This window comes from Podarcis liolepis (genome assembly GCF_965112155.1).
Source record: "Podarcis liolepis genome assembly, chromosome: 11".
NCBI lineage: Eukaryota > Metazoa > Chordata > Lepidosauria > Squamata > Lacertidae > Podarcis > Podarcis liolepis.
Window position 1 is genome coordinate 36389359 of NC_139565.1, and position 15333 is coordinate 36404691.

The 15333-nt window shown below is 45.0% G+C and overlaps 2 protein-coding genes and 1 long non-coding RNA gene across 17 annotated transcripts in view; 1 reads left to right on the forward strand and 2 right to left on the reverse strand.

Moving 5' to 3' along the window:
* The window catches only part of GCNT4 (glucosaminyl (N-acetyl) transferase 4), a 26081-nt gene extending 14902 nt beyond the window's left edge, over nt 1-11179 (reverse strand). The window contains exon 1 of one of the 6 annotated variants that reach the window (XM_083465416.1): nt 11077-11179. Coding sequence is in view for 1 of the 6 variants with exons in the window: in XM_083465412.1 (XP_083321538.1) it covers nt 10060-10097 (38 nt within the window). In the remaining 5 variants the exon portion in view is untranslated. Of the gene's footprint in view, nt 1-9798; nt 9925-10059; nt 10197-10644; nt 10778-11045 lie in introns of those variants that run through there. The other 5 variants (XM_083465417.1, XM_083465415.1, XM_083465413.1 and 2 more) reach the window with 5 other exon arrangements.
* LOC310688740 lies at nt 10000-14900 on the forward strand. The gene is made up of 2 exons (XR_014517119.1): nt 10000-13558; nt 13930-14900. It is a non-coding gene; the product is annotated as an uncharacterized lncRNA (long non-coding RNA).
* Nucleotides 14901-14903: 3 nt separating this feature from the next.
* Nucleotides 14904-15333, reverse strand: part of ANKRD31 (ankyrin repeat domain 31) — a 54919-nt gene continuing 54489 nt past the window's right edge. For all 10 annotated transcript variants that reach the window (XM_083465151.1, XM_083465154.1, XM_083465152.1 and 7 more), the window contains one exon: nt 14904-15244. The gene's annotated coding sequence lies outside the window, so the exon portion shown is untranslated. The remainder of the gene's footprint in view (nt 15245-15333) is intronic.

The window sequence follows — 15333 nt, forward strand, 5'->3', positions numbered from 1 at the left end:
CAGGAGCAGGGACTGAGCAACGGGAGCTCACCCTGTTGCGGGGATTCGAACCGCCAACCTTCTGATCGGCAAGTTCTAGGCTCTGTGGTTTAACCCACAGCACCACCCGCATCCCTAAAAAGCAGTGCTGTGGAATTGGAAGGAGTTTGGAAAAGGGCAAACAAAATAATAAGACGGAGCAACCTCCTATGAGGAAAGGCTGCAGGGTTGGGGCTTCTCAGTTTGAGAAAAGGTGAGGGGAAAGTGACATAACAAAGGTTTAGAAAATTATGAAGAAAGTGGGCAGAGTAAAGTTTTTCTCCTTTTCATAACGCTAGAAATCGTGGACATCCACACTGGAAGATCCAGGATATATAAAAGAAAGTACTTCTTCATGCACTGCAGCTAAACAATGGAACTCACTCCCACAGTAGGTCAGCGATAACCAGCCACTTGGATGATTTAAAAAGGGATTGGACAAATTCATGGAAGTCAAAGCTATCTTTGAATACCAGTTGCTGGGAATTGCATGTGGGCAGAGTGCTGTTGCCAGTGTGGTGTAGTGGTTAGGAGCGGTAGTCTCGTAATCTGGTGAACCGGGTTCAATTCCCCGCTCCTCCACATGAAGCTGCTGGGTGACCTTGGGCTAGTCACACTTCTCTGAAGTCTCTCAGCCCCACTCACCTCACAGAGTGTTTGTTGTGGGGGAGGAAGGGAAAGGAGAATGTTAGCCACTTTGAGACTCCATCAGGTAGTGATAAAGCAGGATATCAAATCCAAACTCTTCTTATGTCCAGCTTGCAGGCTTTCCATGGGCATATGGTCAGCCACTGTGGGAACACTATGGATTGAAAAATCTCCAAGTAATTATCTGCCAAGAAGGCTGCAACCCTAAACACACTTAACAGGGAGTAAGTCCAACTGAACTCAGTGGGAGTCACTCCTTCTGAGTAAACATGCCTGGGGTGCTGCTGCGATGCTTTAGGCAATACCTCAGTGTTCTCTGTTTTCATTAGTTTTGTATAACAGTATAGAACACACTTCTGAAGTTTTCAGCAACTGTAACTTTTCATTCAATCCAGTTTTCTACTTTCTGAATTGCGCACATCTACTCATAAGTCTCACTGAGTATAATGGAGCTTACTCTTAGGATAGTGTATACACACTGCAGCCTTGAAAAATACTGCTTCCTCATCATTTGGTCAATACCACATAACATTTATGCCTTTTAGAAACAAGCATCTATTTTTTTGGATACTTCAACTTCTCTGCGACTCGCACTGGAATTTCAACCTGGCAGCCTATCATTAGTATCTTTGTTTTGGTGTTTCAAGGAGCATGATGGATTATGTTGCATAAGACAGCTTTTAGAATTTTTTTCTTCACCCTTCCCTAGACAAATAAAAAAAAAGTATCTGGCTTGTCTTAGACTAAAGTTTCCTTCTGTCACAGTTACTTGTACAAGCTGACACCATGCTAACATTAAATCTTAACTTTTAAATTTAACATTGCATTATTATTATTATTTTTAAAATGTTTATTATTTGTTTAGTGCTGAAAACACACAAAAAATAAAAAATAAGAAGAGTAACAGAAATCGTAAGTTATGGGGGTATAAGAAAAGCAGGAAGAAACCATGCTGTGTGCCTATTTTATTTCAACAAACTTTATATGCCACTTGATTGTAATATAAAGCAGTTTACAAGAAATATTTAAAAATATCAGCAAAAAGTATTTTAAAACATTTTAAAAATATCATCCTGGTTGCAAAATTTCTTTACTTCTTTTAAATTAAGAACTATAATTTACATCATTGCCTGCATTTGCTTTCCAGTTTTCAGCCTCCTTGAGACAAAATATGAATCTATTTTCTTGTTTCCACTACTCAAATCTAATTAAACCTTTATGATCATAAATCAATTTGCAATATTCAATTAACTATAGGAAAAGATTACTGCCATGACTACAACAGTCTCTTGGTTCATTTCCATTATTAATGATTAAGTTGTCCCTTGATTCCTTCAAATGGGCAATTTCATTCGGATAATCAACTAATTAACAGTTAAGAATTTTCTTCTGCAACATATCCCTTAATTCCTTCAGACAGCCAATCATATATAGGAACAGTGAACTCTATTCTCCAAATGCCTTTTTTTTTTTTTACGTTGCCAAAATAGCAACATCTGCACACTTAAGGGAGGTTATTGAGAAACCCTAACATTTGCAAAAATATTTTTAAAAATTGGGGAAGTGGCTCAAAATCAGCCTGATGAGGACTAAGAATACTTAATGGCCACAGAATGCTGGCAGATTCTTTGTGATGTGGAAAAGCAGAGGGGGGTGGTAATGGAATGAAGTATCCTGAAAGGCAGTGTGGCTCTCTGGCTGCAACCCAAAGCAAGAGGATTCATTGAATCATAGAACTGGAGAGGGATCCCAAGGGTCATCTAGTCCACCCCCTACAATGCGGGAATCACAGCTAAAGAATCCCTGACAAACATCTGTTTAAAAACTTCTCTAATGAAGGAGGCAGTCCGTTCCCACTGTCTACTTGCACAGGTCTTACCATAATAAAGTTCTTCCCAATGTTTAGTTGAAGCCTCCTTTCATTTGAATACATGAGTTTGGGTCCTACCCCCTAGACCATCAGAAAACAAGCTTGCTTGCTTCCCATGTGACAGCCCTTCAGATATATGAAGATGCCACCCTGCAACATTTTATTGAAGGTCCTACGTGTTCACTCGGTTTACAAACAGAAGGAAAGAAGGTTTTTAATATTTAGATTTCTCCCCAAATTATAAATTAAACAAACTGACAAAGGACCTGATCCCCTGATGGGCACAGAGACTGATCACAGGGCATATGGAAGACTGCATTTTTCTCTCACCCTCACCTAAATGCACGCCTGAATCTTGGCAGAGCGATTAAAAGGAATAGGAAGCCTGTGGGCATATTCATATCCTTATCTAGCTCTCCACCCATGCTTACAGCACTCTTGTAAAGGTAAAGGTAAAGGTACCCCTGCCCGTTCGGGCCAGTCTTGCCTGACTCTAGAGTTGTGCGCTCATCTCACTCTATAGGCCGGGAGCCAGCGCTGTCCGCAGCCACTTCCAGGTCACGTGGCCAGCGTGACAAGCTGCATCTGGCGAGCCAGCGCAGCACACGGAACGCCGTTTACCTTCCTGCTGGTAAGCGGTCCCTATTTATCTACTTGCACCCGGAGGTGCTTTCGAACTGCTAGGTTGGCAGGCGCTGGGACCGAACGACGGGAGCGCACCCCGCCGCGGGGATTCGAACCGCCAGCCATGCAATCGGCAAGTCCTAGGCGCTGAGGTTTTACCCACAGCGCCACCCGCGTCCCTACACTCTTGTACCACTTCATAAAAGGTAAAGGGACCCCTGACCATTAGGTCCAGTTGTGACTGACTCAGGGGTTGCGGCGCTCATCTCGCTTTATTGGCCAAGGGAGCCGGCGTACAGCTTCCGGGTCATGTGGCCAGCATGAGTAAGACGCTTCTGCCAAGCCAGAGCAGTGCACAGAAACGCTGTTTACCTTCCCACCGGAGCGGTACCTATTTATCTACTTGCACTTTGTGCTTTCGAACTGCTAGGATGGCAGGAGCAGGGACCGAGCAACAGGAGCTCACCCCGTCGCAGGGATTCGAACTGCCGACCTTCTGATCGGCAAGTCCTAGGCTCTGTGGTTTATCCCACAGCGCCACCTGCGTCCCTTGGTCACTATATAGATGGCTTTAAAGGAGTTTTTTAAAAATAAAAAATCATAGATGGCAAAGCTATGGTTACTAGTCATAGCAACACTCTATATAAGGCTTCCTTTGTGCTTGGTTCAGAATTTACAGGAAGTGAAAAATTCTGCAGCACTTTTTAAAGGGATGGAGGGGAGGGGGGCCACCAGGGGAAGCACTGGAAGATGGCCAACAATAACACCTCTCTGACCCACACGAGGTAATTAAGAGGCTGATATGGGAGTATGCAGCCTCCCTTGCCCCCCCCAAGGGAATGGGGGGGACTGCCTTGCCAGCTGTGTCCATAATTCACCCCCGGATTCGAAAGAAGGGGGTGTGGGCACTTGGCATGAAGCCCTCGGGTGAAGTCGGCTCTCCCTGACGCTGTCTCTAATCGCGCACTGGTTTGCATTAGCTCGAAATATATAATTGGAAATATATAATTGGAAAGAAGCTAATGCACATACACCAAGTGAGTGAAGACTGCTGATTAATGGGATCTCTGTGAGCGGAGCAACGGGCTGGACAATAAATCAAGTGAAGAATCATCATTAAAAGTTTGGTATGTTGGAGTGAAACGGAAAGGGGGGGGAGGAAAAAACTATTCTTTTTTTTGTCTTATGTGAGTACTAATAACCCTCCCCTCCAGAGAGAAGGATTGTTGCAAATTACTAATCACAAGGAGGAGATCAAGAACTGTGTGGAAATGAATTACTGATCAAAGAGAGGACTGGTGGAAACATCGGCGAATGGAATGAAAGTTTTATGACGGGTCATGTGGCCAGCATGACTAAGCCACTTCTGGCGAACCAGAGCAGCGCACGGAAACGCTGTTTACCTTCCCGCCGGAGCAGTACCTATTTATCTACTTGCACTTTGATGTGCTTTCGAACTGCCCTTAATACCATACATTTAAAGCACAAAGCTTCCCAAAGAACATTAGGAACCATAGTTTACTTCCCACAGAGCTACAGTTCCACACACCTTTAGCAAACTGCAGGATTCTTTGTGGGAAGTCACTGTGCTCTAAATGTCTGGAGTGGATGTGAATCTGTACTCTCTTGTACCTGCAAAACCCCCACCACTGGCTGATTTCTCCCTCATCGGTCAGGTTTGTCTCTAGTTTTGGAATCCCAGCTTGAGAACAGGAGATTAAAAATTGCTTGGCAAGCATTCACAACATACAATCAGCAGATGGGGAAAGGATTAAGCACCCACCTCTTGCTTGCTCCACTTTTGGAATCCTGTTTCCCTTGCAATGCGTGGTTCCATCCTCACTCTCAAAAGCCCTCCTGTTCAATGTGAGGCATAATACCAGGGGCGAAACCAGGCTTTATTTCACCCGGGTCAAAGACCCAGTTTGGCACACACACCACATACATTTCCATACACACACACACAAGTTGGGAGCCTCAATGGCACCCCTTTGGAGGCTTCACCCGGGGCAAAAAACCCGGATAGCTCTCCCACTCCTGTAGCTACAGCTCTGTGTAATACTATGTTACTCCCCCTCCTCCATTCACACACCACTATTTCAGAGAAATCTTCTGGTTCTCAAAAAGTGGTAACTACATTAATGCCATCCCAGCAGTGCTGTTCTATGCATGTCTATCCAGAAGTATGTTCCACTGAAGTCACATGAACTTACTCCTAGGGAAGTATGTACAGTGGTATATCGGTTTAAGAACAGTCCGGTTTAAGAACGATTCAGTTTACAAACCCTGCAAAACCGGAAATAGTGTCCCGGTTTGAGAACTTTACCTCGGTCTAAGAACAGAATCTGAACAGTGGAAGGGCACCGGCAGTGGGAGGGCTCATTAGGGAAAGCACACCTCAGTTTAAGAACAGACTTCTGGAACGGATTAAGTTTGTAAACCGAGGTACCACTGTACAGGACTGCAACCCTAGATTGTTAAGCATACAGATTTCAAATAGTGCAAAGCCAAAGAATACAGTTAAGGTCTGCAAATGACAAATATGACTTTCCTGAAAATTTAGGGTCTTTGCTTACAAAGACTGTGTGCAACTTTATTCAGCTCAATTCTTACTTTGAAAAAAAAAAAAAGATTTGGCAATGGAAACTGAGTGTGTCAGTGCTGCAGGTCAGAACACAGGGATGTTAGCAGACAACAGCAAAAATGTAATTAGCACCTAGTTATGGGCTATAATAGCAGTTCTTTTTTAAGATGAGGTTTACAGTAATTAAGATTTACTTAAAGTTCAAATTATCATACAAGAAGTATCCAGCTACATCTTACCACTTACCACAAATGAACTGAAATCTTTTTCTACTTTTGTTCATAGCTAGGAATTGAGCAGAAGAAGAAAAACAACCTAATCTGCTCTTGTGTTTGATGTGCAAAATCATCAGGCAAAGCTTTTTAACAACATGGAGAAACTTTATCACCTGCTAATGTGTGCACATTAAGCTGCTATTAAAAGCACAGCTATAGGGGCATTAAGAAGCAATCCACAGCTCAGTGGTAGGACATGCTTTGAATGCACAAGGATCCATGTTAAATCCCTGGCAATTCCTGTTAAAAAGATGTCAGGCTTCTGAGCTGAGATAGACCCTGGAGATTCAGTTACAAACAGATATTGCTGGACTAGCGACAGACCAGTGAAGCAGCTTCATGTAGACAGTGGAGTCACTTGAAAATGAAAGAATGGGAGCAAAGCAAAGGTCTATAATTCACAGTTACTCAGCTGAAGTCACTGAAATACTAGTGATATACAGTGCAGGATTGTTGTTTTTTAATTCCATGGTTCATCTTCTAGTGGCAAAGTAAAGCTGGTGGTGTATATGAATTTGTATCTGTGTGAAAATTATTCTAACACAGATTGCATGCGTCCTTTCCAAGTGACAAGTTACAATTAAAATTATGAAGTTTCAAAAGCCAGGAAGTGATTAATTGAATCAATTATGGTTAACAGCAGTAATTAATTAGACTTAGGTGACAGTCTTGGATGTTCAGTTCATGGTGCGTTAAAAAACACAACGCCACCCGTGCCCTTTTATTATAGGGACCGTTCATCAGAAAAGTTAACTTTAAGTTCCAGATAGGAAAAATATTTCAATGCCAAATCATTTATGTTGCAAAGTACTCTTGATATCCAAAAGCACATTGCAGTTGTTGACTTGTCCATGCTCTCAACTTAGCAAAATTGTAGGTGGGAATCTGAAGCTGTCAAGGTAACGACTACCTAATGAGTCCATGGTTCCCAAGTCTAAAATTCAATCCATTTAACCACACCAAGTTAAAAATGCCACTTGGGTAATAACTTGCAAGCATTGGAGAAGGACATAAACCAGAGTCATTTTACAGGAAATTGCAAAGCCTAGTCTGTGTGATCCATTGTTGGTGGTGCAGCAGTGGAAAGTGCTTGTGTTTGTGTGAAGCAGGGCAGGGCATCCATTTTTTGTTGCCAATCCACCCACTCCGCCTACCTACTGCTTTCTTCTGCACAATACCTCATATACTGTTCCAAAGGGTTCCCCAACCCTTGTGGGCAGCTTTTGGGAGAAAAGAGGGGACTGTACTGGGTGGTGTGAGAGGGGGAGTGCTGTCCATTACAGCAAAGTCTCACTGTGCACAAACCTAAATAACGAACTCTTGCAATGTAGAGACCAACTTTGTTTGTTCTCGGTATAAGCTTTTGTGTGCATACCAAGAACAAACTTAGTTGGTCTCTAAGGTGCTACTGGAATTTTTTTAAAAAAAAATATTTCAACTGTGTCAGGCAAACACAGTTACCTACCAAAATCTAACTCTTGCAATGGTAATATTCTATGTTAGTGCTTTTAGGCAAGGGACAATATTTACTGCAATTCTGTGTAGCACCCTGCCTGACGGCATGCTGCCGTTTCTTTTGCTGTTGTATTTGGGAATTACAGAACTTTGATGTCAGAAGGACCTCTCTAGCATAACTCTAACTGTGTTTACTCAGAAGTAAGCCCTGCTGTGCTCAGTGGGGGGTTTCTCCCACTTAAATATTCATAGGATTGCAGCTAAGTAACTAGTCCATATGCCTATCCTCCACCAAGGCACACTTTTGTTCTTTCCAACATGTCTTATAAATCTCACACTAAAAGCATCCAAGACCATAATCTCACCATTTATCTAAGCATTTTTTTCTGGCTTTTTCCTAATTCATTTGCACAATTAGGAGGCTTCTAATTCAACTCCATTGTGCAACTTGTCTACAACATCTTCCACTCGTTAAGGAAAGCTTTTAAAAAGATGACACAACAGCTGCCTTTTCTCAACAGCTAGGCATACCTTTTTTCTTTTCTTTATTTAGTTCCCCTGAACATTACTTTACTCACAATACACTACACATAAAGCCCAGGGGTCAAGCTCTTTCAACAAGAAACGTCATTACCCTGTGCCTTTGATTATCTTACGACAAGGAGGACTTTGCCTTCAGAACTCCAGAACTCCTCTACTAAAAACAACAACAAACTACTGCCGTGGGGCAGGCAACTGCTACTTGGATCAAGAGGTCAAAAATCATGAAATTTATAAAACTGGAAAATGCAGATATGTACTTAGAAACGTGACCCACTCAGTGAAAATAGGTTTTCTTCCTGGCCAGTGTGCACATGATTATAGGATTACAGACTTAGACACAATAGTCTTTTCATATGTACCGTAATTAATGCACCAATAGATGGGAAGGGGTAGAAATGACAGCAGTTTCTACTCGCTCCCAATTTGTGTTTTCACTGAATTCCAGAACAGGCTCATTGTACATAAAGCAGCATGTGTGGAAGTCCTGTTCACACATTCAGTTAACAGGTGTAGATAGCAGCCAGAACCTGCCCTTCCACATGTGCTCTTTGAACATATGGATCATAACATATGAAATGGGCCATCATCTTCTATGAACCATAAACAAAAATCCTCACTATTTTTTCAGACTGTGAAGTTGAACTGATCAATTCATCAACTTAAAAACTAAACAAAAAAGATGTCCCCAAATTAATCAGGCAACAGATTAAGTTTAAGTGAAATATATTTGAAACACAATCCCTTTTGTCATGTTTTTGCGACCTTTTTGGGTCACTTCCAAGTTTGGCGCAATGCATGTATGTGCGGTCGCACACATATTGAACATGCATAAAGGGTGGGCTTCCCCTGTATATATGTGCTGGAAGGTTATTTAATTTGGTGACACCTCTGTTTATGACATTTTAAATAACAGTAACAATATTTAGCCTCTTCAGAAGACTTGACGTACATTATCTCAGTAATCCATACATCAATCCTGCAATACGATCACCATAATTTGGGGAGGGGGCTGAGGCTGAGAAACAGTCTAGTGAGATCATGGGCTGAGATTATAGATTTGAACCAGGGAGATCCTGACCCCATCCCAGCACCTTATGGTGGAAGCACAAAACCTCTAGTTTGTGACCGGATCTAGTGCAGAACTTTCACAGGGTTTGGGGGGGGGGCAGATAAACAAAAATCGGGAATTCATTGTTACTGGAGTGCTCTCGTCCACTGTGCTATGCAGTATTAGCCCTCTGGGTTTTGTTCTCTTTATGGAGCACCTTTGGCAGGATTTGAGTGGTTACCTTTTCCATTGAGAAAACTGCTCACAGTCTCCAAAGACACACATCAACACTATTTTAGCTGTAAGAAGCTGTAAGCCAATTCTCTAGGTTTTTCCCCTAGGTGAAATTTTAGACTGTGAACTCCTTGGGGCAGAGACCTGTCTTCTTATGGTCTGTTACTGCATGCACAATAAATGCAAAGTTGCCATCTTAGTAGCACATGGTCTGCAATTTGTCAACACAATCCTTAAACAGGTGGGCAGAGGATTCATGTGACCGCGCTCAGGTGCTGGAAAGCTTGAAGCAGTGCACACTTGAGTTCAGTACCCCCCACCCCCCACCCAAAGTGCCAAGTGGAACTCCCTTGAGTGACCCCTTAAAATTTAAGAGATTGACTCTTTATAAAGATTGAGGACTTGCACCTTTAGCAACCTCAGGAGAGACCAATTAAGAATCAGCAAGAACTGGAGTTCTTTTCTTTCTCTAAGCACAAATATACAGTAGGAACTGCACCTGTTGATTGTCTGTCCATCACTTGGTCAATAAACGCAAGGGCCTCTGGCCATTGAAAGGCAGCAAGCTTCCCTTCATCCCACAGAGGACGACTCTACTCCAAGCAACCTCTCGGGTCTGGCCCTCCCAGGACGCCAAAGTTTCAGTTCGATGCTAGCCGGATGCTTGCACAATGCAAGATGGGAGTGACGCGAAACTTGTGCAAGCTTCTGGAAGGGAAAGCAGCATCTCCTGCGGTCACGTGAAGCGCCCCAGCCTTACCTGTCTGCTCGCTCCTCTGCAAGAACTGAGGCTCGCATGCCCAACTGAGAGGGGAAGGAATGTAAGCAACCATCCGAGCGAGATCTCAGGGAGGGGCTAGCCGGCCGGCCCTTGCTTTCTTTGCCAGAGCTCCGCCTCAACTCCACGCGGGGTTGTTGTTAGCCAGCGGGGGAAGCGAACGGCAGGCACGCGCGATCAACTCCACAGGCACTTGGCAGAAATTACTCGGAAGTCGCCCTCCTCCTGTACGTGCCTGTTTGTCCAGAGGACATGGGGCTTCCCGGGCATCGTCCCTGCACAAGTTGGCGGCGCCGAGCTCTGCCGCGGGAGGAATGAAGGGGCTGAGAGGCTGCGCCTTCTCCTGAGCCCCAAAGCCAACCGCGCCCGCCCTTTGCCGCTTCCTTCTTGAGGCAAACAGTTCCAGTTCCTCCCTCCGCCCTTCCCTCACTGCCGCCGCCCCGCACTCCGAGCGGCTTCCTCAGGGCACTCGCCTCCCGCTGCCTCACAGCAAGGCAAGAAAGGCGGGCAAACAACGACGACATCTAAAAGTTTCTTTCCCTCCTGAGCAGCGAACGCGCCACTTACGAGAGCGCACCGGCCCTGTCTGTCCCGGCGGTGACAGCGGCTGCTGTGAAGTCAGGCAGATGTTTGCCTCTGGCTTAGTGGCCGCGCACCCAGAGCCGTCGCCGCCGCCGTGCAGTTTTCCTTCTCCTCGCTGCCCTCCCCCACCTACCCGGGCGCGAGCGAGCGTGTCTGTGGGAGACGGAGTGCGCGGGAACTGTTGCTCCCGCGAAGGAGAGGACCCCATGACGTGGTCGGAGGAGGGGGGGGCGCCGCCGCCGCGCCCGGGACCTCCTTCCTCCTGAGCATGGAAGAGCGACGCTGCCGCCCGCTCAGCCCAAGAGAAACCAAAACAGCCGCAGCGTGACCCCTTTTTCTCGAGCCAGGAAGACTCCGCCGCCAACAACACCCAACGGGCTCCTCACCGTTCCTTCTCCCCACCCGGAGGCTCCTTACCGAGCTGGGACGGAGCCCTTACGGCGTCCCACGGGCGCGCTGGAGAACTTTGTCGCGAACCTTTGCCCTCCCCTGTTTCTGTAACGGGGGAAATACGGGACGGGAAAGGCGGGAGGAGCCCTCTGGGCCTTCCCTGGCTGGCCCGGAGGCGCCGGGCTGTTCCAGTCCAACTCGAAACGCAAATGTCGAAATAAAGGAAACGTGTCGCAAGGATGAGCACAGTTCTCTTTTTATATATATGTATATAAGCCAGTCTTCCTCTTCCTCCTGCAGTGTTATAATCACAGAAGTTTAGAGCTGGCCTGGAAGGGACCCCGAGGGTCATCCAGTCCAACCCACATCCTGGGTGGCATCGAACCCCCAATGCTTCTGCTTCACCTCCAGGAACGTGTTTTCTGTTTGCTGTCTAGGCGACCTAGATAGGCAGAGACCGAGGTTGGGAACGAATCTCCATATCGTGCTCGTTCCCATCCCAACCAGCCTTGTTGTTTATGTGTTTGGAAAGGGCGGGGAAGCGCGCCGCGCCTCCTCTGGTGGGCGCGGAACATCCATCCTGCGCTGCCATCCGGCGCTCTTTCGGGACTGCTCCGGACCCATTGGGAAAGCAGAGCGCTAAGGCTGCCGAGGTTTCGGTTAGGCGACTTTGGGAGACTCCAAGGGGCCGCGCGCGGCGGCTGCGGAGTAGCAAGGAGGGCGAGGAAATCCAACCCAGGCGCTGGCAGATCCCGAGGGCTGGCTATGTCGCCTCAGTCAGTTAATCCCCTTTCGCTCCTCCAACTTTTGCTCTGTGGCCGGGGGCGGGGGGAGCGCGCAGTAATTATTTGAGTGTTTTAATCAGCTTGCTTGTTTCCAATTCCACTAGTTGCAAATTTGGAAAGTTTCCAGTATTCCATTGCCCTGTGTGTGTGTGTATGCAAAGCTGGACTTTTAATCTGTTCCTCCCACAGGACGTCGTACTTCATAGGCAAATGTTGTTCGTCACGAAAAGTGGAACTTGGGATTTGTCCACATGCCCATACAAATGATAAGGAGGCGTGTTATCGCTCCGTCTTTCCTTCCTGGGAGACCTTCCGCCCCCAGAGCTGATACTTTGTAAGCGCTTGGTAGCAAGTACAATGTTCCTTTTTTATTATTTCGGAAAGCTTTTGATGGCATGCAGCCTCAATCACGCATATTGTCTAGACTGGCAGCAACCGATAATTTGTTTTGATTGGGCTTGTGCTGAGGTTTTTAATTGCTGAAGGGGAGTGATAAAATGTGGTTTACTATGTCTGATAGGGATATGTCTATATTATAATATTCATTAAAAAAACAATTTAATGGTCTTTTTATGCAGCTGGGAGAGCAGTGAAACACGTGAAAAATAAAATAAACCCTTGAATGGTTACCCATCATCTCTGTTGGGCATTTAAGCCTGTCATGAGCAAAAGTGCTTTTTCCCTTACCCAAGATGTAGTGGATGTAACAGCATATGTCATGGGTAGGCAAACTAAGGCCCGGGGGCCATATCCGCCCAATCACCTTCTAAATCCGGCCCGCAGACGGTCTGGGAATCAGCGTGCTTTTACATGAATAGAATGTGTCCTTGTATTTAAAATGCATCTCTGGGTTATTTGTGGGGCCTGCCTGGTGTTTTTACATGAGTAGAATGTGTGCTTTTATTTAAAATGCATCTCTGGGTTGTTTGTGGGGCATAGGAATTAATTCATTTTTTCCCCTCCAAAATATAGTTCGACCCCCCTCCACAAGGTCTGAGGGACAGTGGACCAGCCCCCTGCTGAAAGTTTGCTGACCCCTGGGCCATATGTTGTCTGTCAACTCAGAAGTTGGCAGCATCAGCATCACTTTGAATCTCCATAGCTCAGTGGTTTGCATGCCAAAGGCCCCAGGTCCAATCCCTGGCATCTCCAGGTAAGGCTGGGAGAATAATAATAATAATAATTTATTATTTATACCCCGCCCATCCGGCTGGGGTGAGCTGCCGCCAGTCAGTGTGGGCAATATTGAGTTAGTTTAATAAGTCTGACTCAGTATAAGGCAGCTTCCGGTTTCCACTGCACTCAGTGGTGCTTACTCCCACAGTTAAATGTGTATATGTCTTCACGGTTGCTTTGAGGCTAAAATTAGATAATCCTATAAATGCCACTTTGCTAGGAGGCAGGATGCACATGCAGTGTAATGTCATTGAATCTTGCCCTTTCTGTATTTCCCCCCTTCAGTAAATGGGTAGAAGCTTGAGGGTGCATTGCATGCACAGAGACTGAGCATCAGCACACTGAAGCTCATAAAAGAGAGCTTCTCACAGGGTTCAACATGAGATTTTTTTGATGCAGAAATACTGGTATGTAAGATCAGGTCTTAAATTCAGGCTGCATTTGTATAACTGAAGTCAGACTCCCCACTTCCACCAATATAATGTCCAGGAGCAAATCAGGCCCTGGTGTCTCTAGCAAACAAGGGATTTAAGTAGTATATAGTAGTAGTAATAATAATAATAATAATAATAATAATAATAATAATAATAATAATAATAATAATTTATTATTTATACCCCATCCATCTGGCTGGGTTTCCCCAGCCACTGGGCGGCTTCCAACTGAATATTAAAAACAGTACAGCATCAGAGATTAAAAACTTCCCTAAAGAGGGTTGCCTTCAGTTGTCTTTTAAAAGTAAAATAGTTGTTTATTGCTTTGACATCTGCTGGGAGGGCGTTCCACAGGGCAGGCGCCACTACCGAGAAGGCCCTCTGCCTGGTTCCCTGTAACCTTACAGTACTTCTCGCAATGAGGGAACCGCCCGAAGGTCCTCTGCGCTGGATCACAGTGTCCGGGCTGAACGATGGGGGTGGAGACGCTGGCTCATCTCTTCATCTCTTCTCTGAGATCTAATCTGTGTTTACACTGTGCACTTTTGCATTTCCAGTGCTGGGTTTTGAATGTGTTCACATGACATTGTAAAAGATGCTTATGTATCCTGTACTTTTCAATAAAATAATACTGTTTGATGAGTTGTTTCTCAAACTAGCTTCACCATGGCTGCAGTTCTTAAGCAGCTTGTAATTTGCCTCTAGCCAAGGTGTGAATGAACACCTTTGCACGAGGTAAAGACATCCCTGCCCATAAACACCCCCTGGTGTGTACACCAACAGAAATGAAATTGTCACCAATGAAGCCATGCTGGTATGAACAGCTGGAGGCAGAGAGATGTGAAATGCACCAGAAAAGAAAGAAAAAACAATCTCACTGTGCTCCAAGACAGTAATGTGAGCACCACCCTTAGAGAGCTAGTTAAAGGATAGACAAGTACAGGACTGGATAGATCAGCGACAAGCATTATTTAGATCTTGGCATAATTTAAAAAATCATCTGTAAGCAATCAGTTCAAATCTCTTGCAAAGGTGATTTGTCCCTGGCCTGGAGAGCCGGACTGGACATGGAGAAAGGGGAATGTCAGAGAGAAAAAGTAGGTGGCAGAAAAAGAGAGAAGAGGTGGCCCTGTTCACTTTTGGTTTTGGCCCTTCCTACCACTGGCTGTGGCCCCCAACAGATGTCCCCTGAAAAATGTGGCCCTCCACAGAAAAAGCTTGCCCACCCAATGGGCACTTTATACGTTCAGATATTTCATGAATAATTTTTAATAGTCAATGTAGTACAGTAGAATAGTATGCCCAAACAGGCACTTTGGTTTTAAGGAAGTATTAGATACTGGCCTAGTTTTATTTGTTTCCAGTGTATCGGTTACAGGTAACAGAGTACTAGGTGATGAAGAAAGAGAGAACAATGTGTTCTGAATGACCAGCGATAATAAACTGATTACAAAAATGCTTTTTCAGTATTTATTATTTACTGCAGTTTTGCACTAGGGTGTCTCAAAGCAGCTTACACAATAAAAATAGAAATCACAAAGACATTAAGTCAATTAGATTTTTCCCCCAATAAAGGAAATCTAGAACTTAGTGGATTTTGTGGTTACAGTGACACTGTTGAAAAACAGTCTCACCAATCAACACTGTCAGAATTGTAACAACAAATCCTGGACCATGGTGCTAAGAGACTGCTACTCTGCATACTAAGACACGGTCACATGTCTCCTATATTCTGAATCTGAATTTTATCCCCCACCAGAACAGCAGCCACTCATACCATAAAATCTTGTACAGTGGTACCTCGCAAGACGAATGCCTCGCAAGACAAAAAACTCGCTAGACGAAAGGTTTTTCCGTTTTCGATTTGCCTCGCAAGACGAATTTCCCCT